The sequence below is a fragment of the Pavona decussata genome, unplaced genomic scaffold (genome assembly GCF_977016875.1).
Source record: "Pavona decussata unplaced genomic scaffold, jaPavDecu1.1 SCAFFOLD_38, whole genome shotgun sequence".
Taxonomy (NCBI): Eukaryota; Metazoa; Cnidaria; class Anthozoa; order Scleractinia; family Agariciidae; genus Pavona; species Pavona decussata.
In genome coordinates this window covers 4,197,845-4,223,917 of record NW_028145460.1, presented here as the reverse complement: position 1 = coordinate 4,223,917, position 26,073 = coordinate 4,197,845, and the positions used below count along the sequence as shown (strand labels likewise).

Here is a 26,073-nt window from a genome sequence, read left to right as displayed (position 1 = left end):
CTGCGCTAAAATTCGACATAAGTCGGTTATGCTCTCAGACCTTCAATTGTTTTGGAGTTTGTTCAGGGCTTCCAAGACATGAAAACAATGGCCATTGCAGCTAATGATCACCATGTCCTTTTATTTGTTAGGTTGCTTCGTATGATTTTGTCATCCCTGTTAGCATCAACCACACAGTAGCTCCAATTCCAGCCCCATCAACCTTCCCCCCAACACCAGCCCCATCGCACATGAATTGGACCATCTCAGAGCTCATGACCCCGGTACCCTCCCTGGTCGATGTGGCAACTCCAAGTCGCCGTGTGGTGGCCACTGCTTTACGCCCTCCTCTTCAGCTGTCACACTCTGTTCTTGAGTTTCGTCTACCCTCTGGTTATTTTGAGCTTGGTATTGAGTCTGGGGCAGGACGAGCACAGGTACTCTTTTAGTGTTATATCTTTTATTTTCATAGTTCTAAATTATAGTGCTCTTGGTTGCATGGTTGCTGTGATTGCAGAACTCAGAAAGCCAGAAAAACTAAAGAAAGAAAACACTTTCATTTATTCCTGCACCATGTTTGTTATAATGATTACGTAGTGTCTGTAGTGAAATGAGATGTGTTTGCACAAGTTCACTTTCTTAAGTTGCAAATTGACTTTCTGCGAATATAATTTCAATTTAACCAAACATGCCCGTCATCTATTGGTTAAGTGTTTATTCAAAGAGACTTTAAATTTCTAAATAGGGCTGGGACACTACTAATCGCAGGACCTAATGCTGGATATTTGGAAAAAAATAATATGTAGAACTGTTTAGAAAGAAACATATACACAGAACAACAACTTCATTTGATGACATTCATTGGGAAACCGCATTTGTTGACAAACACATCTTGCATTTCTCAACAGGGTGTTTTGTTTGTAAACAACAGTGATCAAACCTTATCATGGACATTGCACACCAAGGCTGCAGGGCCTTTACTGGAGGATGGCACCTTTAAATTTCTTCACAGAACAGGGTCACCCTTCACCCCATCATCTGCTGGAAAGAAAAGCGTTATTCCAGAAATCACCTTGGACAGTGGAGAGACCTTTCAACTAGGAGTGCTGTTCACCCCACGTAAGGCAAATTATACTGCTCCCTTTTGGATTTCACAACACTCCATGCTGCTTTGAAAGTAGCTTATTTGTCAATCTCCTTAGGTTTGGCAGTTTGAAACACTCCTTCTGAACAGTTCTTAAACTTATGCTCAATGTATTGTAAAGGACTTTCATCTGATAATTAAAGCTCTTTCTTTTTGTCCCCACAGAGAGGCCTGGTCTGTTTGTGGCACGTGTTCCAGTTATCTTGAATGGTAACCGAGACAGTCCGTACCGTACCTTGACCCTCAAGGGCGAACTTCTAGCACCCAACCTCAAGTTTGACCCTGAGTGTCTGAGGCTAACAACTGTACCACTTTCCACTCAAGTTACTGTTAATTTTAACATCATTGCGAGAGGATATAGAAGGTAAGTGAACAGCACTAGACGCTGTTTTCTCAGTGTTTGCACGATGTATTAGCCTGACGAGGATGGGTATACCATCAACAGCTCAGCCCAACTGGTGATGAGAACATTAACCTAGGCCTCCTACCTGTGAGGCCTGGAGTGAAATCCTTGATGTCATATTGGCTGGGTTTTTATTTTTATTTTTTTTTTATTTTCTGTTTTATCTACAATCAAGGACAAAAGGGCTTTGGACATTCAAAGTATGCTATTAATTGCGAATTGAGTGTGACCTAACTTATCTGTTTACAACTCATTTTTACACCCCACACTCTCCGTTAATACAATGTTGAAGTCGACAAGGCATTTTTCTTACACGGGCTTAACATTGTGAGGGGTTGAGGGTCAGGGAACGGCGATTTTTTCATTCGCGTGTAGCGTGTGTCTGTCGCGTGCGTATGGAAAGACGGTAATGCGAATTTGTCCCAACCATTGTGTTCTTGATTGTAGTTTTCGTCTCTCCACAAAAACCAACTTGTTAAAATACTAGGTCAGTCTGTAATTTGATAGCCACAGGTTTGCCAGTCATGGACTGATTAAAGCTTGTTACGCAAACTGACTTTATTTTTATTTGAGCTATTCTTCTCCTCCTTGTTTTAGAGCGTCAGTGTTAGATTATGAAATCCCCGAGGTGGAGCTTGAAGATGGCAGCTTGCAGTCGGTGTTGGAAGTGTCTTTCCCCGATGGACAGTCTATTCAGCCATGCTGTAGTAGTGATGATGAAGGAGAACCATGTGTGATTCCCTGTAGTATTACATTCCTGTCCCCAAGCCCTGTGTCTTTCACCACAGCTATTGTCTTCACGGACGGAAAGGAAAAGTATGACAATAGTAAACAGGATGATTATGATTATTAAAAACTAGATCATTGTATAATGCAATTCCAGGGATTTGATTGGCTTAACGGCCATGCGTGGTAAATGACCCATTTTACCATCCCCGAGAAATAGCGACCATAATTAAAGTTGTCGTCTGGTAGTTCTTGCAAAACGAAATTAGCAAGATATAGCAATATTTCTTGTTTGTTTTTAATAAAACGATTTTTCCACTCACGCTTGTTGGATATGAGATGATTACAGCCAAGTCTGCGCTACGCGCCTCGTTGGCTATCTATCATCTCATATTCAACAAGCGTGAGTGGAAAAATTTTTAAGGATAACTATGTTTAATTTTGGCGTAACCTTATCATGTCACACAGAAAGGACGACATTTGCAGTGCGACTAAATCTGCGAACTCTAGAAAGATTTTTAAGTGACCTGGTGCTTCAGATTCCCATGGATTGACCAGTCAAGTTTGTCAGTTGTTTTGAGTTATCTTGAGCTTAACTAGATATCTTAATCACAATTCTGCTAGCAGCATTGATTATCGCTCATCGTTGTATTTGTCCGTTGTAGGTACGAACTGCCAGTGACAGCCACAGCTGACAACTGCCTGTTGTCTTGCTATCCATTCCTTGCTGCACACCAAACAGACTTCCACATCGTCTGCAGGCAACAAGGAATCTCCATCCTGGACAAACAAACAGGCACGCAAGACTTCCCCCCTGGGGAACCTGTTTTCATGCCTTGTGTCACCCCCAATCGTCCACCGACGATAGCATCCACCAGTGCCACAAGCACCAGCTTTGGTATCAGTACGTCTACATACCCCGAGTCTAGCAACGAGGCTACATCATCCACATACCCCTCCACGCCCCATCACGGGGAGTCCCAACAGGGGGCCCCTGCTCGAGTGGTTTCTGACGGCTCTGATGGTAATGGGACCTTTGTTTTGGTCTCTGGAGTGGAGAGCGAAGAGAGAAAGTTTATAAGGAAAGCCATTAATGCTGTGCAAAGGTGCAGGCAACTGTATACTTGTTGTGACACTTTTTATGTGCAAGTTTGATATGTGAAAGTTTAATTATGTTGTTTTAAATTTTACCATGACAACTTGCAGCTGAATCCAGGTTACATGTCCTAGGCTTATGAACGTGTATAGGATATTTTAAAAGGGCCTTGCATTATTTTTTGGGACATTTTGTTTCTGGGTACTTGTTATCAAAGAGAATTTTGCGTTTCAAAATGAGTTGTCCTTTGACTATAAACAGCGTTTAGTTCAAGCTACATTTTAACAGCCTAAAAGAGCTAATACCTCCTATCTGAAGGATCCTTTCGTCGTAGATTTTTTTGTAGGGTGGGGGGAGGGTGGCCCGCATTTTTGGAGAGACTTGTATTCAGAATTTCACCGTCGCTCATTTCTATGCTCAGATTTGTCGAACAAAATTGACAAGATTGTGAAGTGGAGTTAGGTGAATTTCAGCTGTAGTATCGTGAAAAGTCAGTTGAAAGCTTCTTCCACATTTATTCATAACTTATTCACCAGGCTTAAAATATACCATCACATTTATTCTATTGCGCATATGCCACACATTGCCCTTCAAATCCTGGCAGTGTGCAGGATGTTTGCTCCATGAACCTAGTTTAATGGCCTTAGCTCCCACGAGTCTCCCGTAGCTCAGTGGTAGAGCATCCGAACTAGTAATCGGAAGGTCTTAGGTTCGACTCATGACAGGAGCACTCGGATTCCTTTTTCCGTGTTTTGCCGTGTCACTTACTGAACAATACACCACTCTCAACTTAAATTATGTTTGTTGTTGCAGGTACTTCTCATCACAGGCCTGGTCTGGTGGGCCTTATCCAATAGCCATACCACAATCCCTGCGATCAGCACTCCAGGACACCAGTGATCCCCAGACGGGTGGAACAGGGGCTGCACGAACATCCAACTGGGATAACAACTCAAAGAAAGAGGCCCGGTCAGTGTTTGATCTTGTGGGTCATCTGTGTGGGCGGCCTGTGCCAGGGATTCCACTAGCATCCACTCTTCCAACCTGCCCTGTGGACCGTGTGCGCCAGATTCATTGGATGTACTGTACACTACTCACTTTCTTGAGGTATGAATGGACAACTTTTCCTTTCATTAAATTTGAACTGTTTTTAGAGTGGTTTTCCATTTAGTATCGAGAGTAATTCGCTTTCGCTCTGGTTTTTCTTTACTACGTTCTATGATTGGTTCAGAGCAAAACTAGCGCCACTTTCTCAACCAATGAGAAGCAAAACCGAAACCGATCTTGAGTTACTCACACGCGTTTTCCCGCGCTCAGCGCCGGTTACACGTTGTTGCTTCCAATTCTGATTGGTTCATTGCGATGTCGGGTTATGCTGTGATTGGCCATCAGCCCCATACCAATAAAAGGAAGCGAGAAATACAGCACGAGGAAAGAGGAGGTGAATTTACTCAACGGTTACTGTCGTCTATTTAGACCAAGAAATTGTTAAAAAGCCAGTCAGTTTGATGATGAAAATGCGAAAGCATGAAGTTTGAAGAAAGCATCCTTGGAAAAGGGTCTGGATCGAGCCGAGTGCTGGAATCCCAGTTTTAATTTAAATGTTTGGCCATTTCTCAGCTATCAGTAAAAATTTTAGCCGTTTCTTAGACTGCAAAATAGTCATTTTAAATTCACGGGAGGAGAAGCAAATTGCGGAAAGCATGGATTCCGGCGCGCCCTTCCCAGTTTCATTTTCCAGTTCTTCTCTCGCTTCAGATTTTCGTTCGAAGAGCGCGCGCTTTCGTTTGACGGACCAACACAAAAGAAGGCGTACTGGTTTGAAGTCTAGCCATTTCTTAGTCTTCTCTGTTAATTTTATGATCTCCTGTCCTTAGCTCTCCGTTAAAACCGCAGCATTTCATTGCTGACAGTTGATTTTGCCTGTTCTCGCCTGTTAGTTAAACCCCGAGATACCTTACCTTATTTCCTTCTGTGTAGGAGCCAAGGCGCAATGCTGTCACCTGTCAAACCAGAGGATTTATTAGACGCTGCTGATTATCGGCGCTGGCAGAAAATCCAAAGGAAACTTCAAGGCACGGAAGAAGAAGAGAAGCTTTCTAACGACGGCAGTTCTTACAATATGGAAGAAGCCCATTTTGAGGCATGCTCTACGCAGGCGTGGACTCACATCCTGTCACAACTAGTCAAGGTACCACGAGAAAACTTATAGATAGATTGAATTGCGGGATGAGTGATGAGAGTTGTTGTCGTTTTGTTTGCTATTACACCTCCCAGTTAGTATGCGCGGTGTGATTGGTCAATTCTGCGAGCCGTATTTCACTATACGGCCCACTAAATTTGAAAGTTTTTCCGATCCTTTCCCGCGCGCACCATTAACCTCACTAACCTCGTTTTCTTGGTCCGTACTGTAAGTTACAACAGGAATAAACGAGGATCCGTAACTTACAGTACGAACCGAGAAAACAAGATTAGTAAGAGGTATTTATTTGCTCTGAGAGTGTGCAGGGGTGCTTACCATTTACATGAAAAACCCGGACATTCCTGTTGGAAAATCACATGGTGCGCATCATTCCATTTGGAGTACTTCTGAAATTATGGGCTTCTGGTCTAAGTGATGCATTTTTATTACTCGTTTTGGGATATACAGCTGATGTTCATACATTTTGCATGTTATCCATCTTCTGTTAAGACAAGCTAAATCGTTTCGTATTTATGCCGAAAATTTCCACCCGGGTGGTTTGCATAAATGGTAAGTACCCCAGGAGTCGGTTGCAGGACACGGGAGTTGGTGTTCGGAGCCAGGCTTTGAACGCTGTATGTTTCTCATTAATAACCTCTCCTTGTTTCATGTTAGGTCTTGATACTGAGCCGTATCACACCGCATCAGTACAAGAAGCTTCAGATACCCAATAAGAACGCTCCTTTGCCAGACGTGAATCCAGATCCGCTTACCAGCAATGTTTACAGCGTTGGCGAACGGATTTTGCTGGCTTGGATTAATCATCATTACAACATGCAAAGGAATCTCAGCTGGCCTGAAGCCATTGGAGGTGAGACATTGACGTAACCTCTGAGGTCATCAGTTCTTCAGACTTGCTTCTTTAGGCCTATTACACTCTAGCCACACAAGCGATTTAAGCGAAGTCGGAATCAGAGTCGGAATCAAAGAATCTTCTGACCTAGTAGTAGTAGATTCAGCCGCTAAATGTACGTCGTTGGACGTAGGCCTTCCCCATTGACCTCCACTGGACCACGTTTTGCGCGACACGGTGCCAGTGCTTTAGGAAACTATCTAAGTCATCCCTCCATCTTGTCCTTGGTCTTCCTCGGTTCCTTGTGTGTCCCCGGGGCGTCCAGAACGTAATGCGGGATGTCCAACGGTTACCTGTTCTTCTCGCTAAATGACCAGCCCAATTCCATTTGAGTTTGCTTATCGTTTTGCTTCTGACCTAGTGCGAATCAATACGACGGAAGCAGAAACGGAAGTCTCGCTTTCGTTCAAAATGGCGGAGAGCCGCTATGTTTTCTGTTCAAAATCTCGTGTAAGGGAATTGGGAATGAGCTATTTGATTGGTTGATTCTTCTGCTTGTGCTTCCGATTCCGATCAACCAGTTCACACTCGAATGCAAGCGACGGAATCAGAAGCGGAATTTGAAGAAAAAAAGGAAACGTTCCGTTTCCGCCGAGCTTACGATTGCGATTCCGTCCCAGTTTGTGGATTCACACTGGAACGGGATGTTCCTTGCACTTCCGATTCCGTCTCCGATTCCGATTCGTCGCTAGTGTGAACCAGCCCTTAATATTTCACTGCAATAAAATCGTATTCCAATGATCTGTTTGTAGGTTCCAGTCCGCCGTGTCGTTGGATTGTAAATTTTGACGTTGATTTCATGGATGGACTGGTACTAGCTGCTCTTGTGGGCGCACATGTCCCATTTGTGGTAAGTTAGAGCGCTTTTCAACCAAAACCAAAGTAACGACTCTGGCCAATCACAACAGACGCAAACAGCGCAATGGGCCAATCATATTAAAATATAGGCATTTATGTTGTGACAGTTTTGTGCATCGTGAAATATTGTTGTTTTGTGATAACTAAGTTCTTTAGAATTGAAATACGGGTGTAAGTCAAATTTACCAGCAACACTTTTACTATAAAAGAAGAAAATTACTTAAAAGAAAATTATCTGCGCCAAAGAATGATAGCCAAGCAATCATCTATTTTACATATTTTGCGCTCTCGTGGTCTTTGACATTCGAGTGCAAGCTTTAAAATTGACTATCAAAGTGAAATCAAAATCACGATTTTTTTCATTCATAGTAGTTCCTCCACAAAAGTTCAATCTTTCTATATGGAAATAATTTGATCTTGCTAACTCCCAAATCAACACTCGCCGAAAATTTATTGCTATACAGTAAATTTCCTTGTTGAATATTGTAAACGAATTTAGTGTTTCCTGCATTAAACGTGTAGTGAACTCTGTGTATCCGTTAAGTATTAGCATGTGAATAGGCTTCCAAGTGGGGTATAGGGGGAAGAGCTGCCACCCTTTCTTTCTCGACCCCACACCAGGCTTTGGAGTTGGTTATCAGGCCAATTAAGTATTAAACAGATCTCGTCCAAACATGAAATTGTTATAATTGCCTGTTTTCACAACGAACTCTTTAATCCTTTGTTTTCGTTAGATTTCAACTCATCTGTATTCAATGTACACTCGCCCCAGTAAAGCAGAACAGTGTCTTCATAATGTGCTCAAGGTTGTTGAGGCTCTCAGACACATTGGAGTGGACTATGACATACAGGTCAGTCAAGGGCAGTGGTACTGTTACCAGGGTGTACGTTCTAGGGATAAGAATCCGATAACCATTTTTGTGATTCGAGATCGAATAGCCCATTTTCGATATATTAACGTTCAGCCTGAAGCAATAATATCACTTCGAGGCTCTGGGGAAATCGTAGATTTTATATGGGTTTATTCCCCAGAGCCTGGCAGTAATGTTTATTGTTTCAGGCTGAATTTTAATATATCGAAATAAGACTATTCTTCGCGATCAGGGATGGCAGCACTCGCCTCTCACCAATGTGGCTCGGGTTCGATTCCCAGACTCGGCGTCATATGTGGGTTGAGTTTGCTGTCTGTTCTCGCCCCTGTTCCGAGAGGTTTCCTCCGGGTATTCCGGTTTCGCCTCTTCTCAAAAACCAACACTTCCAAGTTCCAATTCGATCTGGAGAGTGCCCCCTTATGGCAAAGCGCATTTGATCATCTCGTCATGGCATTAGGCGTTATACAAATTTACAAACTTATGTAATATTTCATTTATCCTAAAGATGATTTTGTATGATGAATCCATGATATGGAAATCAATCCTGACTGGTTATGATTTTTTATTTCTGCTTCTATCATGGCACTGAAATCTTACCCAGTTTTGCATAGAAATTAAAAAAATGTGAAAAAAGAAACGAAACAAAACAAAACAGGGAAACAAATAAAGCCAAGTATTTGGCAGAGCAAATTAATTCACACCTTCTGTTTACTTGTTGTGAATACCATTTGTTGAAAAACGACTGTTGTGTTATATACTTTTTTAATGTGCAAAATTTTATTCTTCTAATGTCTTATCATGGTTTTGTTTTTCCTTTTTTTTTTTGTAACAGCCAACAGACTTGACGGAACCAAACCCGATCACAATCTTGCTGTTATGCATTCATCTCTACCAGCGGCTTCCTCACTACCTGCCACGCGCAACTGTCAGCTTTGAAGGTCCACTCCACGGCACAGTGACCAAACATGTATGTCAGTTTGATCTTTAATGGCTGGTTTGAACGATGTTGTACCATGTACCATTTGCTTTATTTGTTATTTATTCTTACAAAAGGTTGGAATAAGAGAAATTATTTTTATCTCTGATTGTCACAGTTACAAGACAGTTGGAGAAATTTATCAGTTCGTTTCTTCTGGAGTTCTCATTTTGAAATGGCGATACAACATGTTCCTTTTTAAAACTTCAGTGCAGAAAATTATTGAACACACTCTGCCTCATAAACGGTGCAGTAAAAAGAAAACTAGTATATTGTCAAAGTAAAAGAAGTTTGCATATTAAACCAGGTTTTGTTATATTTGCAGGTTCGCCTTCAGAACCCGAGTACCAAGCCACTGGTGTATCAGGTACTTTTGGCGGGAAAAGACGCGGGTGACTTTCGGCTTCCAATGGGGGAAGTGATACAGGTGAGTCTAAAACCGAATGACAAGGAACAGGAAAACACAAGTGCAGCGAAAGGTTTCTATTGCTCTTCTGGTTAGAGGGATTACTGATTCGTCATCTCTTAAGTTAAAATTTCTCACATATATGTTATTGTGCTTTCCCGAGCGAGCAAATGTTTGTGCACACAGATGACATTATCTTGTTTTACAAACTAGTGTTCTGATAGCGTTGCTGGCGCCAGGTGAAAATGGTGCATGTCTGCTTGGTTGGCGTGACAACTGAAAGTTTAATTTTTGCAACAGACTCCGGGACTCCGGCCAAATTAGGAAAACAAGCGAAGATTTGAGCTCCCTATAACTACGCGTTGCCTTAGGCTTATGAGAATATTAAATATTAAAGCTTTAATGCTATGTTTTAGGTTCCATCTAAAGGCCATCTTCAGATGCCAGTTGAGTTCAAGAGCCGCTTTCTCCGGCCGTGCAATGCAACATTAGTACTTGTTGGAAAACGAGAAGGAACTCCGTGCGGAAACACTCTTGTGTTTACTTTGGACACTTGCATCACCAACATTGTGCCTGTGGTAAGATAAACAGATAGGAGGAAGAAGGTTTTGGATGTATCCCTTGCCTGGAACGAAATAATCAGAGACATTTAGCTCAATGCACAGTGATCAAAACGCTGGGTCCCATCCGGGGGGGGGGGGGGTACCAATACTCCAAGTGACCTGCCAGCTAGTCGCTTACGAAAAAGTGTTGGTACATTCGGAAATTCGCCGCAAAGATGTTTAGTGCAATACCACATCAATTCCTCATTTGGTAGCGATGATTTTTAGCGCAACATTATCTCGCGGTAAGTTGATACTGAGTAACACAGCGGCGTAGTCGATTGTTGCTCCAATTTTCGCGCTGATACCATGTTGCAAATTTTTGTACCTGGTTTAAAAACTTGCAACGTTCTGGGAGCGCACAAATTGCACATCAAATCGTCTGCTAATCCATATTACAACGCATCAACTTTCCTGCAACATTTTATCGCTAATGATTGCCGTTGCGACTCAAAACTACCCTGTTTTGTGCTGAAAATCGTTGTTGAAAATCTTCGCCTTGGACATCGACTTTAAATCTACTGGATTGGACCCCAGGATTGGACAAGGACTTTGCCTTAGCCATTGGTTTTATTATTGTCATTGTGACTCAAAACTACCCTGTTTTGCGCTGAAAATCGTTGTTGAAAATCTTCGCCTTGGATTTAAGTCTACTGAATTGGACCCCAGGATTGGACAAAGACTTTGCCTTAGCTATTGGTTTTATTTTCAGTGATAGACCAGTTAGAGCACATTAGAAGTGACAAATTGAGCCGTTATTATGTAGGAAAGAGAACTCAAAACTCTTTTGACAATTTCTTTGCAGGCGACAATCAAAAGTGAATCACCTTGTTATGAACTTCAGAAAGTAAACTTTGACGTCACCAACCCGTTTCCGCTGACCGGCGAGTTCCGGATCGTGTTGGTGGAAGCTCGAAATTCGTTCCCAGGCTCCCCGCCGCCGAAAGCGAAAGGCTCAAAATCCAACAAGAATTTAAAGAAAGTGGAATCACGAACAGACCACGGGTAACTGATGATAAAATATATCGTTTTCATATATAAATAAAACCAGATTTTTCTTTCAGTTGTTGCTGGCTGTATGAACCAGGTTGTCTCAAGGTGTAGTTTTTCTAACGTCTGGGAAAACAGAAAGCATGTTTGCCATCATGATATGGAGTAAACGACTTCAGTTACAATGAATCTTCCAGCGATGGAGCAGGCAATTCAAACAAAGGATTGAATCAAGGCAAAGTACAGACGCCCTCGCAAAGAGTTTCGCTTATGGGGGACTCTTTCGTGGAGTCCTCTGGAGCGGCGTCAGGGGAGGGTAGATCTGTTAAGTCGTACGCTGATGCTACTTGCTCTTCTAAAACAGCTGTTAAAATGTAATAAAGTATTCCTGGCGTGCAAGACAAGTTTGAGTTTATGAAGTAAACCTTCAATGACCCACGAGTTCCATAAATCACAATGAAATGCTCTTCCATGGAGCCATGCAAATTGCAACAAAATTATATAATAACCCATGACTGTACAACTTACAAATACAATACGGGATGAAATTTATCATATAAATCTACACATCGACATTCCAGTCCTAGCAGTATGCAGGATGTTTGCCCCATGAACCTAGTTTAATGGCCTTAGCTCCCACAAGTCTTCTGTAGCTCAGTGGTAGAGCATCCGAACTAGTAATAGGAGGGTCTTAGGTTCGACTCTAGATAGGAGCACTCGGATTTTTTGTTTCCGAAAATGCCTGTGTCACTTAATGAATAATACTTCATTCTCACATATAAATCTAGTAATAGATTTTTAAAATATAAATGGGGGCTTATTGCAATATGCACAAACTTTAACTGGCACTGTTTCAGTTACAGTCTTATGAAAGGAAGATAGACTAGTTGCTCATCGTGCTTGAGGTGACGTCTTTCATGACTTGTTATTGCATCACCTGTGTTCTGCTAAGACAAACTTTTATCTTCTTGTCTGTTTACAGGCAATTGAATAAATCTCCCAGAAGAGAGTTTCCACCTAAAGTAGAGCAACAGAGGACTGAGACGCTTACAGGTAAGTCAAAATAATTTTTTTTGCATCTTATGAGGTACTGAGCCGGTTAAGAAACATACCTTTTATGTTTGAAAGGTCACGATGAAATTGTTTCATATTTCGATGAATAGAGTAGTCCTTATCAGTTTCCCGCGCAAAACCAACTGTCGTGTGTCTCACGACTCTTTTCCTGCGCTTTTGTTTTGATTTCTGTTTGGTTTATGAATACTCTAATTTCATTACTGTCGCTAACGAAATTGTCTTTGTTTTGGAAGGGTAATACTTTTATGAATGGCTTTATTTAAACAAGAAAAGTTAAAAAAAAAATGCATCATAAAATTACTTACTGGATACTGATTGGCATGAATTTCATCAATATTGTCAAATACCGAAATCTCAAAACATTAATTTCCAAAGCCCTTTTTCAAAACATCTGCAGACCTTGATATTTTCTAAAAATCCAACGGTGTTGCATTCCACAGCGAACGAAAGTATTTTTTACCCAAATTTTTCCCAATGTACGGCAAGGGAATTTTGATAGATTAGCCTCCAAGATTGTAAGGGGTCGTTTCATTTTTGTAGTTAGTCGTTGAACAACCAATAAAATCATGTTTGTTTGCTGTCAGCTCCTCCAGGTCTATTGCTAAGCGCATTCTGGTCTCCAGCCAAGAGCATTCATCTTGAGGCCAACAGTACCGGAGCAGTGGAAATCCACTTCCTTCCATTTGACCTCGGCCATAGGCAGTGTTCAATCCTCTTTATTAATGATCAAATCGGCGAGTTTCTGTACTGCATTGAAGCCAATTCCACCCTCCCCCTCCCCTCCCAGATGCCAGTGGCCCACTCCCCCCACAGCGTGCGTATCAGTAGTGCTGCAGCAGCCAGGAGTGGCCGGGGGGCGTTCGGAGGGGACGAGAGGGTGGTATACTGGAAATGCGAGCATGATGAGTCATTTACAGAGGATTTGTATATTCCAATTGTCAACGAAGCGAGGGAGAATGCGCTGGGTAAGTTAACATATTGTGGTCTATGGTAAACGCGGTTCTTATGTTTGTGAACTAGCTTACTGTTTTATGAGCTGTATTATTTTCCTTTTTTTTTTTTGGTTATTTGATTGTGTTTCTTTTGTGTATTAAGTTCTCATATGTCTTCCTCTCTCCCTCTGATTTCAAGCAATCGCCGCTCAACAGCGCATGTCAGAACGCGAGCTTCAGCGCCGGAAACTCACAGGTACGCTGGCCAGCTGCACCGTCACAGCAAGTATGGCCGCGCTTGGCCTGGGAGGAGACACATTCATGCACGCAGGGGACACCAGTACCAAGAGGGTCCTTGAGAAGGAGGTCACCGAATTTCACACCGAACTAAGCTCCAAGTTCTTTCAGGCTCCTGTGCAGGTCATTATCCCGGCCAGCATCAACAGAAAGAGTGGTAAGCTTAGTCTGGGTTTTACTGTTCAATAATTTATGTCCTCGTAGTTTTCTCCTCCCCCCTTCACCAACCCCCGAAAATTTTCGTATCAAGGACGGTGCCTACTAATACCGAAATTTTTGTGTGGTTTATCACTATGTGGGGACAGCAGATCTTAGCAAGGGCTATTGAAATCCAAAAAGAAAATTGGGGGTAACCACGCGTTTTTTTAGAGATAATTAAGCAACAATTATTCTAAAAAAACAGTAAAATACAAAGCAATGTATGGCGTTTTTTTTTTCTCCAAATTGAAGCTTTATTATCTCTGAAAAATGCATGCTTACCCCCAATTTTCTTTTTGGATACCAAGAGCACTTGCTAAGTTCTGCTTTCTCTACATAGTTTTAAACTGAGCACAAATATCCCTGTATTAGTAGGCACCACCTATGGGAAACATGAGTATCTCGAGATGCGAAAACGTATGCGTGGTAACAAAAGTAGGCACCCTCCTTAAACGATAGATACATCTTAATGCTATTTCTCATTTCAGCTGATTTGACCTCTTCCGGTCAGAAGTCGTTGAAGAACACAATTCCATTACCAGTGACTTTCCAACCCAAAGGGCCTGGACACTACCCGTGTCGAATTATTCTAAAGTCTGCACATGACATGAGAGTGTACCAGCTGGAATGCACGGTGACACCCGAGGGCTCAGCGCTTGAGCTGGAGTTTACATCGCCAGCACAACAGTCAGTGACTCAGGATATACCCGTGGTAAATAATTTGTTGTTTGTTGGTTCTGTCTTTTAGAGCGGTTTTCAATTGAGTGTCGAAAGTAATTTCGCGTTTGCTTTAGTTTTGCATTACTACGCTTTGGGATTGGTTAAGAAAACTCGCGCCACTTTCTCAACCAATGGGAATTCAAACGAAAACCAATCGTGTTTTCCCGCGCTTGGCGCCAGTTACAGGTATTTGCTTCGAATTCTGATTGGCTCGTTTTTTTGTTTACATCTGTTGTGATTGGCCAGAGTAATTATTTTGGTTTTGGTTTTACGACACTCAATCGAAAACCCCTCTAAGGCAGTTTTTGTCAGCAGCACTTGTCAAACTTAATTATTACTTCGACGCATTTCGTTTAACTATCGTAGAATTCAACAGAGATTTTTACAAAGAGTAAGTTTTGCAAACCCTTCTGCAAATCCGACCCAAAGGTGGGTTTTTTTCGGTTGGCGAAAGTGTTGCTATTGGGGAAGTTAAGCACAGACGTTTTTGAGCCACGGACGGCAATTGGAAATTAAATTTTTCCTTGTTTGGAGCGGTTTCACGCCATCGCCTTTGTGACGTCAAGCCAGAGTCATCAACAAGAGCTTTTATTTTCCGTGGTAAGGAGCAAAACCACGGCAAAAAAGGAAACATCCGACTTCCGGTGGCTCACGAACGTCTGTGCTTAAGCTCCGTAAAAAGCTCGTAAAACTCCCTGAAGAATTAAAAGACATTTAGACGAACACGTAAGAGCAATTTCGGCTTACAGCTGAAATTTGCAAGTAGTGCTCAGAGGTTTGTCTTTTGAAAACATTGTAACACTACAGCACAACTCGGTACTACACACCCAAACATATATTGAATAAGAGTATTTGTTCTAAATTGTGAATATCCATCTTCTCTGGACAGGTCAACCAAACTAATCAGGACTGGCATCTGGCGGCCACCTTAGCAGGGGAGGGGTTCTACGGACCGCCTGTTATGGTAGCAAAGTCGCACCTCACCACCCACTACCCCCTGATGTTTAGACCTTCGTACGAGGGAGGTGTGGAGGTAAGAAAACAAACAGACAATTTCCAAATGAACTTTCATGTTAGGGTGCACCAATTTTCTCTATCACAGGGATGTAGATAATAGGGACCTTGAGATTTAACCACAAGTACGACTCTTCAAATCTAGTTTGCGTGGTTTAGATAACCGCTTGTCACACCAATCTTGTTTCTAGTGTCTGATTATCTGCTGGTAAACAACGGGAAGGAGTGAGAGTTCTGGGGATATGACTGATTTGAAATTTGAAAGTCGTACTCGTACTCTGATCTGAAGGTCCCTAATAGACTAGCTGGAACAAACTATTAAAGCCGGGGATATTTTCTCAAATATTGAAGGAGCTTGCCTTGCTTCAAGCTTGCTTTGTTGTCTTTAAATAGGAAGGAAAGTCGCTAAAATCGTAACAAAGAAAAAACAAAGTACAGAAGGAAGCTGTCGTTGATAAAATGTACAAGAAAGCTAACTTAAGGTGAAACAACAAGGAACAAATAAGATTACCGAAAGACTATTGAACAGAAAGTGCTAAAGCGTGTGTTATGTTGTACCTGTTTTTTCAGAGACGACCACTCTCGCCTAATATACATGGCTTCTTTGATTTTCAATGGCAAATGTTAAATATGCGTATCTTGTTTTGTTATTCAGGGTAAACTGACGCTGACGAACACTCTTGATGGAACCGAGCAGGTTTACAGACTGCTAGGAACGGGAAAGAAACCACTACCACTGGATCATATCTTTATAGAGTGCCCCGCTAGGGAAAGGTAAGAGGGATAGATTGAATTTTGTGGTCAAGACCCGTATTCAGATTACCCAAACAGCATTACCAGATAGTCCTGAGAGACAGGCTGAAAAAAAGCGTCATATATTGTCTTTAGTACATCGAGGTTTACAGAATCTCGAACCTGCCTTAGACCACTTATGGAACAAATAACCTTAGAGCACACTTCATCAACGTGTTCATTCCATTTGAACAAAACGCGCCACTTTCTCAACCAAGAAGGAACAAAGAAAACCAATCGTGGTAATCGAGTTTCCCCGCACTGAACGCCAATTTCATATATTTGATTCGAATTCTGATTGATTCGTTGCACTGGTTACGTTTGTTGTGATAGGTTAGAGTAGTTACTTTGGTTTTAACTTTTACGTCACTCCAATGAAAGCCACTCTATTCATGCAATCGTCGCACTCTTTGAAGATACTAACAAGAAAACATTGTCTTTTGTCAGTACCACCTACACCCTTCAAGTACCAAACGTGACGAAAGACAAACTCACCTTTCAGGTTGGTTCATGATAATTATTTTAAACGTTAAAAGGACTGCAGGGTGAGGGAATGGACTAGACAAGTCTTTTGTTAAAAAGCGCAAAGTTTAGCTGTGAACAGACTCCTTGGAGGCGAATAGGGCAATCGGCGAGTTGTGCATGGTTTGTAGAGGGTGATTTCCCTTTCTTATCTTACCGGGCATGGTCTGTAACTGATTGTAACAACTCAGTCGACAAATGTACGATTATAAAAGAGGCTAACGGTTCTATTCATGTTCGAGAAAAAAAAATACTGTGTTAATACGGATTCTGTCTTCTAAAACCACAAAAAAAAACCCCGCCATAGCTGCTTTCGCGAATGCCAACTATCTTCCTTGCCGACGTAATTTGTTAATGCTCCAATGGCCACCTCAACAAACTCATCCAAATCCGGATTCGGTTGTAAGGTTCGATCCCAATAGAACACGATCTTAACAGTTTTTCGATTTGTCCCTCGGATGGAAAGAGGGGAGGTAACAACCAGTTGTTGTTGATACCTGAGTGGTACCAAACCGACAACAAATTCAACCCAGATATGACACTGAGTCCAGGAATCGAACTCGGGTCGCCCTGGTGGGAGGCGAGTGCCCTCACCACTGCACCACACCATCCCTACTTCGTATTTTTGTTGTTGTTGTTGTTGTCAAAATTCGCTTTGTTTTCACATTCACTTAGCTAGCTGAAAGTTGCTCGCATTTTTCAACAAGCTTGTTTCCTATTGATACCTTGTCAGGTCAAGGCCGACCTGGATATTGTGAGTGGACCATCGTCAATCACGGTTCTCCCGGGGAAAACAGCCGAGCACGTGATTACTGTCTCACCTTGGAAACGAGGCACTTTCACTGGAATTGTCTCATTTGAATCATCTGGAAAATCTTCCTTCAGCCCAAGTGCGGCAAGGTAAATACATGCACATACAGTTTCAGCGTATTCCTTTCACATTTAATCTGCTCTAATTAATTGAAAGTCTACAGTGTATAAATCAGTCTTTGAAGCCTTTAACTGTTATATAGGATGATATATACATGTACATAGAATATGTATTTTAAACAGCTACACATGGGTTTATACCAGCGTTTACTTTGTATTCGCTGATCCATCTTGTAGGATAAATAAAGATTCATTCATTCAATTTTACTTCCGATATGCCAAAGGATGCTCGGAATCATCATATGTTATTTTGCTGATGCTGAATTTAACTTTTTCAATTTACGCTACTTGATTTGTTCTCAGAGTTCATGATGACGACGAAGATGAAGACGATCAAAATGGCGTCAAAGAAAATCAGGATTCCGCTGTTAATCCCAGCCTGCGACCCTACCGTCTGTGGTACACTTTAGAGGTCCAAGCGTCAGCACCCCCTCCCGAGAGGACCCTAGAGGTCACATGTGCCGCGCACTCAGCAGTGGCAGTGGACATAGCAGTGACGAACCCCACCCGGAAAAGGATTGTTATGCGAGTGCTCGTCGAGGGGGTGGCTCTGAGCGGTGAGCCCGCGGTCACTCTGCACCCTCGGCAGCAAGTCATATATCAAGTGACTTTTGCTCCAACAATGATTGGTGGATATACTGGAAGGTGAGAGAGTCGCTTTATTTGAAGTTGAGGAAGAGTGCAGAACAACGATTTGGCGATGCAACGGTTTTCTGTTGCGTTTGCCGTTTCGTATTTCCCTTCTGCCTATCGAGGTTCAATGCTTGAGTATATATAGGAATTGTAGTTGTTCAGCATTAGAGACCTAGATACGAGTACAAGTTTTTCCAATAGAGAGGAAGTACGCGCGCGTGAACTAGTGTCATTTTGGCTGGAAAACGAGATAACCGTCGTCATTTTACTACGAGTTTTTTGTGACAACGGCTTAGTGGTGAAAACAAGTTCTCGGAACGTAGGTGATCTCGTCTTTATAGAATCACAAAAGGGCTTAGCTATCATTACTCGAAACAACTACGTCAAGTTCGTCGATCACAAAGAGTAAAATGAAACTTTCTGGGATATATCTCTTCTTAGTATTTCACTAAAAACTTGAAGTCCAGTCTCATATTCTTGTTTGTTATCATACTGGAATCTAAAGGCCTCTATTATATAGGTAGCTGTGGTGTTTTTCGTTCCGTTTGTTTCATAATTTTCCTTTGTTCCTTTTGACGTTGAATGCTCGAGTCTACAATCGAATTGTCTGGGATTGAAAATTGATTATTGAGCCTTTCATTTAACAACTGTGTTGTTTTCCGTTTCGTTTGCAGAGTGATTTTCCAGAGTGAGGCAGTAGGAGAGTTTTGGTATGACCTCATACTCAAAGCCACCACACCTTTGCCTGTACACCTGCCCTCAGTTCACTGCGAGCTTGGCAAGTAAGTTTGAATAGTAATCTGAGTTGGAAGTGTTATTTGACACTTCTTTGTTTCCATTTGACGCTTATTTGTTTTATCGCAACTGGTAATTTAAGTTTTGTTTTTGTCTTTTTTGTTGTTTTGTTGTTTGTTCCTGACCCGCATCGGCTGATAATCCTCAATACGAGGGGTTTCTGTAATGGTAAATAATAAATAATCGCAGAGAATTAACAATTATCCTGCGAAATCGCGCGGAATATCGCCTGATACTTAGCCGACGAGGCAGAAAAGCCGAAGACGATCTTTATTTTGCCATTTTTTTCCCCGACTCACGAAATTACGTAAATCGCAGGATATCTGTTGTCTACGGACGTCGAATATTCAGTGCACCATGACCATATTTGGGCAGTGTTATAATGTGTTGAATAATAACGTGAGGCGACGGCCTTCCCCTCTAGACTGTTTTTCTCGTCATTCCCCGAGTGAGGTCTTTTATTTGGTTATTTTATTTCCAGGTGCACGTATCAGATGATTCGCCTTCAGAACCCGACGGACGAGTCTCTAGTGCTCACGCCTCACTGCTCCAATCCAGATAACTTTAACCTGGAGTTAGATAATTCCAAACAGATTCTCCTGTCAGCCGGCAGTTTGTTAGAAATACCACTGAAGTTTACTCCATCAGCTATTGGCAGTCTACACGATGCTGAAATTTCCTTCCAATGCCCTCAGGTAAAATGCACTTTGCGCTGGTATTTCCTCTTGCTGTTTGTGTCGGATTAACTGTGAACATGTTACCTCTTTCTAGGTTCTTGGCCTTCAGCCATATTATTATGTTTAATACTTCTTCTTCAATGGAAAATTCGAATTAGAATCCTGACCTTTTTATCGAATTTGAGTCTAGCTAACCCCTGTACATTAATAATTGGGCGCACCATATGCTGTGCAATTTAGAAAAACTGGACGAACAAAAATTTCGAGAACTGCGAAATCGGACGAGACCGAAGGGTGATTTTAATGTGACTCATAACACTATTCGAAGCCATTCTTACAGACTTCATTCTCTTCTGTTGAACGGCTTGAACAAATTCATAATTACAAACCTCAGTCGGGTAGAACAAGTCGCATCTCTTCGACGGAAGGGTTGTTTAATGTAAATGTCAGACTAGCGCGTTGTTAGGTACTTTTTGCATCGGACCAGATACAATCCAATTTAGCAAATAAACATAGGGCTACCTGTATGCGAATTTCGTCGAATAATGTTACCATTATCGTGGAAAAACGATATGCTGACATTTTCTTCACTATTTTCAGCTTGGTAGCTGGGTGTTTCATGCATCTGGTACTGGCATGATGCCGGGACCTGTGGATCCCATCAATATCTATTCACAGCTGGGTGGAAATTCTTCGGTGATCATTCCGTTCAGAAACCCTACTGACAGGCAAGTTATCGTGGATGTGATCATGAAGGAGAGACTCTTGTCCAGGGGTGGTAAGTATTGTGGTTGTTTTGTCACCGCATAAGATCCCTGTTGAAAGTCAAGTGTGATGTATTGTTTTTTTTTTTTTTGTTTTTTAACCCTACCTACCCTACTTTTTCAGCCAATGAGAAACAAAACTAAAACTAATCGTGACTTGCTGTCACGCGTTTTCCCGCGCTTGACGCCCGTCACATGTGCTTGCTTCGAGTTCTGATTGGTTCATTCCACTAGTTAAGTCTATTGTGATTGGTCAGAGTGACTTCTTTGGTTTTAGTTTAGGTTTAGACGCTCAATTGAAAACCGCTCCAAATGCATGGGTTAAAATTTAGCTGTTCTCGTTAAAGAAGCAAGTCAGCAAAGGGATATTGCCCTGCTTTACGACCAAATTCCGTCAGCTAGCATACGAAGATATGTATACCAAGGGGACAGTAATCTTGAGGCCATATTAAAATAGCAAATCTCACTCCTGTTTGTATCTTTACTCTTTTTCAGGCGGTCTGTTTAGCATGCGTCTTGACTCGCAGCCTAAAGCCTCGGTCTTCTGTCTCCTCCTCAAACGCGCCAAAAGCATCCTGCTGGAGCCTGGCGCGACTCTTGATATCCCAATCTCCTTTGCGCCTGACACCATGCAGCTGTATGAAGCCACAGTCACTGTAACCATCCACAAGGAAGACCCCACTGATGCATGGGACGGCAACTACCCGAGTTTGATGAGCACGCGCATGGTCAACGACCTCCATTGGATATACCCTGTCAGGGGGATCCCTGAATTGGTTCCCATCAAGGAGTCCCAGGCCCCATGTATTGAGTGCAAGGCTCGGAGCCGCGTGGAAGAGAGGGTTGAGGTGACGCTGACGGGATTGGTTCCTAATTCTGCGGGCTCGGGTTTTGGGCGGTACCCAAGCGTTACTCCCATCAGCCTGCTGGGTCGTCATGTTCCTGGAGAAATGGAATATGGAGTGGACTATTTGAACGTGCCTGAGGAATTTAGGTGAATGTTCTTTGCCATGCACTGAAACGTAATCGTCAGGGAATTAGGGTCGCGCTTTAAGAGAGCAGAAAGCGATGCCATTGCCAACCAGCAAGAAAATAAATTTCGGGTTAATATATCTGATGTTAGTCAGTAATAAAATAGGAAAGTTCAGAGACGGTCTTTGAAGCTAGATTAATTGTTGGTTTTCAGAACACTTAGTCCATTGAACATATGCCACACATTGACATTCAAATCCTAGCAGTATGCAGGATGTTTGTCCCATGAACCTAGTTTAATGGCTTTAGCTCCCACGAGTCTCCTGCAGCTCAGTGGTAGAGCATCCGAACTAGTAATCGGAAGGTCTTAGGTTCGACTCCTGATAGGAGCACTCGGATGTCCTTTTTCCGAGTATGCCTCTGTCACTCACTGAATATTACATCATTCTCAAGATATTATATTGTAGATATATGTAAATTCTAAGCTGTATCCACTTTCCTGTAGGTTTGAACTCATTTACGAAGACGCAGAATCTCAGTCGTGTCTTGAGCGCTCACTGGGTGTGAGTCTGTTGAGAAAAATGAAGAATCAAGTCTCGGGTGTGGTTATTCTCGTGTTTAACGTGGTGTTTTCACCGTTCAAACCGTTCAAGTGAGTTCAAGTCATCTTATGTACTTTCGACTTATTTTACTTCAATGTAGTCCTTTAGTGGTTTTAATATTCAATAATTGTCTGAATTGCGTTATGGGAAATGACAAGACTATGTTGGACACTACTTTTCAGACATTTTGTTCCAAGACCACATAGGAACGCCGAACTGACTTAGGAAAAGGGAACTTGAAGTTATCTCTATTACAGTACCGTTGCCAGTGGACAACTTTTCACAACTTTATACAGAGTTGTGCCGGAGTTGTCAGGTTGCGCGTTCACTTTTGCGACAGTTGACAGCTCTCTATCCTTGCTTCTTGATTGGCCAGTTGAAACAGAAGCCAGAAAGTGTTTTCAGACGCGTAAAGGCAAAGAAAAGCCAAAGTCAAAAATGAAGTGCAAAAAAACAGTCGTAGAAAAATCTTTGTTGACTAGTTGGCAAAGTTGCTAACCCCGGGTTAGCTTAATCGTGCTGTGAACATCCGGGCCCAAGATATCCGTGTCCTACTCTTATCGAACAATGTCATGGTTTTTGTTTATGCTGTCGTCAAACTTATTTGTTTTTATTCTTAGACATAAGACGCAGCTGATGATCTCGGCCACTTCCGGTGGAGTGTGGAGATTTCCGCTGCGAGTGTTAGCCACCGAACCGGAAGTAGATGACATTATCACCATTGAATCTGTTGGACTAAACAAGGAGTCAGTTGTGGGCTTCAGGATGACGAGCCAAATGAGGTGAGAGGAAATTAAAGCGTTTGCGTATATTGTGTTGATAGTAAGCGAAGACGAATGAGAAGTTTTTAAACGAAAACGCGAATTAAAAGTGATTCGAGAATACTAATATTGACGAAGATATTCTTCTACGTTATGAGCCAAATGCCAATGGAATTTGGATGATTTAAATTTAAAAAGTTGGAATTGATACAATCTTTAGGTGGGGTGTGGGGGAGAGTAAGCAGTGATTCTAGGCGTTTTCTGTGATCTAATCAGTGTTCTTTTACTCATGGTAACAATGTTTTTCTTGTAGACACGCTCTTCCGTTCGAAGCGTACTTTGCTCACAGTTCTGACCCGGAGTTCACAGTCACCCCAGCATCCGGGGAATTGTCTCCAGTAGGCACCGAAGGGACGCTTATCAGGGTCGCATACAAGCCCCAAATATACGGCAAGACACACAAGGCTCGACTGATGGTCCAGGTAAGAAATTTGACACGTACATGTACACTCAGTAGCTTTCATTTGAATGGTCACACTTTAGCATTTCATCACCAGACTCAAAAGTTAGAACCACCTTGTACAGCATAATAAACAGCACCACAGGAAAGTACTGCTTAGTAGCTTTCATTTGAATGGTCACACTTTAGGATTTCATCAGCAGACTCAAAAGTTAGAACCACCTTGTACAGCATAATAAACAGCACCACAGGAAAGTACTGCTCAGTAGCTTTCATTTGAATGGTCACACTTTAGGATTTCATCTGCAGACTCAAAAGTTAGAACCACCTTGTACAGCATAATAAACAGCACCACAGGAAAGTACTGCTTAGTAGCTTTCATTTGAATGGTCACACTTTAGGATTTCATCTGCAGACTCAAAAGTTAGGAGTGGGAGCAGGGATGGCGCAGTGGTGAGAGCACTCGCCTCCCACCAATGTGGCCCGGGTTCGATTCCCGGTCTCGGTGTCATATGTGGGTTGAGTTTGTTGTTGGTTCTCGTCCCTGCTTCGAGGGTTTTTCTCCGGGTACTCCGGTTTTCCTCCCTCCACAAAAACCAACATTTCCAAATTCCAATTCGACCTGGAAACAGTGGAGAGAAGAGCCACTCCATGGATTCCACTGAAATTCCTATTTATTTATTTATTTTTTTTATTTAAGTTAGAAACACCTTGTAAAGCATAAAAAACAGCACCACAGGAAAGTACTGCTTAGTAGCTTTCATTCGAATGGTCACACTTTAGGATTTTATCCACAGACTCAACAGTTAGAAGCACCTTGTACAGCATAATAAACAGCTCCACAGGAAAGTACTGCTCAGTAGCTTTCATTTGAATGGTTATACTTCAGGATTTCATCAGAAGACTCAAAGTTAGAACCACCTTTTACAGCATAATAATTAGCACCACAGGAAAGTACTGCTTAGTAGCTTTCATTTGAATGATCACACTTTAGGATTTCACCGACCGACTCAAAATTAGAACCACCCTGTACAGCATAATAAACAGCACCACAGGAAAGTACTGCTTAGTAGCTTTCATTTGAATGGTCACACTTTAGGATTTCATCCACAGACTCAAAAGCCAGAACCACCTAGTACAGCATAATGAACAGCACCACAGGAGAGTACTGCTTAGTAGCTTTCATTTGAATGGCCACACTTTAGGATTTCATCCACAGACTCAAAAAGGTTGAACCACCTTGTACAGCATAATGAACAGCACCACAGGAGAGTACTGCTTAGTAGCTTTCATTTGAATGGTCACACTTTAGGATTTCATCCACAGACTCAAAAGCCAGAACCACCTAGTACAGCATAATGAACAGCACCACAGGAAAGTACTGCTTAGTAGCTTTCATTTGAATGGTCACACTTTAGGATTTCATCCACAGACTCAAAAGCCAGAACCACCTAGTACAGCATAATGAACAGCACTACAGGAAAGTACTGCTTAGCAGCTTTCATTTGAATGGTCACACTTCAGGATTTCATCCACAGACTCAAAAGCCAGAACCACCTAGTACAGCATAATGAACAGCACCACAGGAAAGTACGGCTCAGTAGCTCCACAGACTCAAACGTTGAAGCCACCTGGTACAACATTACAAACAGCACCACGGGGAAGTACTGGTTTTTGGATAGTTTAGGATTTCCTTCAGTGACTTGCAACACATTACAGGAAAGTAGTTTTAAATAGCCTTCATTTGAATGGTCTCCGTTTAGCATTTCATTCACCGACTCAGATTTAGCATCATTTTCCACATCATAATAAACAGAACCGCAACCTTTAATTTCAAACCTTGGAATCAAGTTGCACAGCTTAAAGCCCCAAACAACGTCATTTAGTCAACCAATTCTATGAACTAACGGGTAACATTTGCGAAATTTGTGAAAACTTACTACCTCAAAGCGGGTTAATTATTTCGTTTGCTGACAAATCATTCCGTCTTTGTGTTGGTTTCCCTACAGACATCAGACATGCAATGGACGTATGACATCATAGGCACAACCGCTGACTACAACCCACCAAACGCGCGGGCGAAAACCCTGTCCATGAGCGCGAACTCATCGCGCAGAACCGTCAAACAGAAGAAGAACTACGTATTGGACAACTTGAAGCTGCAAAGTACAGCGGTATCTTCTCCTTATAAGGGAGTGAGGCTGACGTCACGCTCGGCCAGATGAAAACATACAAATGGGCATCTTGTAAAACAACTGAATTGTAACATAATTGTAAATTATCTCACACACAGCGAAATGAAAAAGTCTGTTGTTATTCTGTAGAATATGTACATAATGGTTTCCAAAACCGGCATTTTATTTTTGTACGTATGAAATTTACATTGCCGTTTTTTGTTCGTGTTTTGGTGTAGAATTCAGTTTTTTTGTCGTCTTGGTGTAGGTGATGAAAGTCGCCGTATCGCCCGACTTAAAAAACGGATTCATCAATAAAAATGTTTGTAACCATTATGGAATTGGTCGTTGGTTCGTTGAGATAAGGTTTTACTTTGAAAGCTCAAAGCTAATAAGTTATTTGTGAGTCTCTAGAGCTTACTATATCATTTTACAATTTACTAAAACGTTTCAACTCTTTTAACAGTGAAGTTCATGCGTGTCTGTGTGTGACATCTGGAAAACGATTCACCCAATGCTTCCTCAGTGTTCAGTAAATCGTAACATACTCACAAAAAAAATTATCACCATTGGGCTCTCAAAGAAAAACCTTACTGACCTTTAAAGGAC

The 26,073-nt window shown here is 42.0% G+C and overlaps 1 protein-coding gene across 1 annotated transcript in view; it reads left to right on the top strand.

Annotated features, from left to right (window-relative positions):
- Positions 1-25,805, top strand: part of LOC146483705 (cilia- and flagella-associated protein 47-like) — a 46,242-nt gene extending 20,437 nt beyond the window's left edge. The window contains exons 24-54 of the mRNA XM_085105848.1: positions 132-416; positions 888-1,098; positions 1,289-1,487; positions 2,124-2,342; positions 2,918-3,358; positions 4,162-4,455; positions 5,329-5,539; positions 6,206-6,401; positions 7,196-7,293; positions 8,036-8,152; positions 9,006-9,140; positions 9,475-9,576; positions 9,972-10,133; positions 10,963-11,162; positions 12,130-12,200; positions 12,806-13,186; positions 13,353-13,607; positions 14,137-14,360; positions 15,258-15,401; positions 16,038-16,156; positions 16,622-16,676; positions 17,430-17,596; positions 17,930-18,271; positions 18,934-19,041; positions 19,536-19,749; positions 20,332-20,509; positions 20,991-21,489; positions 21,973-22,119; positions 22,690-22,851; positions 23,144-23,312; positions 25,300-25,805. Coding sequence (XP_084961974.1) covers positions 132-416; positions 888-1,098; positions 1,289-1,487; positions 2,124-2,342; positions 2,918-3,358; positions 4,162-4,455; positions 5,329-5,539; positions 6,206-6,401; positions 7,196-7,293; positions 8,036-8,152; positions 9,006-9,140; positions 9,475-9,576; positions 9,972-10,133; positions 10,963-11,162; positions 12,130-12,200; positions 12,806-13,186; positions 13,353-13,607; positions 14,137-14,360; positions 15,258-15,401; positions 16,038-16,156; positions 16,622-16,676; positions 17,430-17,596; positions 17,930-18,271; positions 18,934-19,041; positions 19,536-19,749; positions 20,332-20,509; positions 20,991-21,489; positions 21,973-22,119; positions 22,690-22,851; positions 23,144-23,312; positions 25,300-25,515 — 6,321 coding nt within the window. The 3' untranslated portion in view covers positions 25,516-25,805. The remainder of the gene's footprint in view (positions 1-131; positions 417-887; positions 1,099-1,288; positions 1,488-2,123; positions 2,343-2,917; positions 3,359-4,161; positions 4,456-5,328; positions 5,540-6,205; positions 6,402-7,195; positions 7,294-8,035; positions 8,153-9,005; positions 9,141-9,474; positions 9,577-9,971; positions 10,134-10,962; positions 11,163-12,129; positions 12,201-12,805; positions 13,187-13,352; positions 13,608-14,136; positions 14,361-15,257; positions 15,402-16,037; positions 16,157-16,621; positions 16,677-17,429; positions 17,597-17,929; positions 18,272-18,933; positions 19,042-19,535; positions 19,750-20,331; positions 20,510-20,990; positions 21,490-21,972; positions 22,120-22,689; positions 22,852-23,143; positions 23,313-25,299) is intronic.
- Positions 25,806-26,073: the final 268 nt, after the last annotated feature.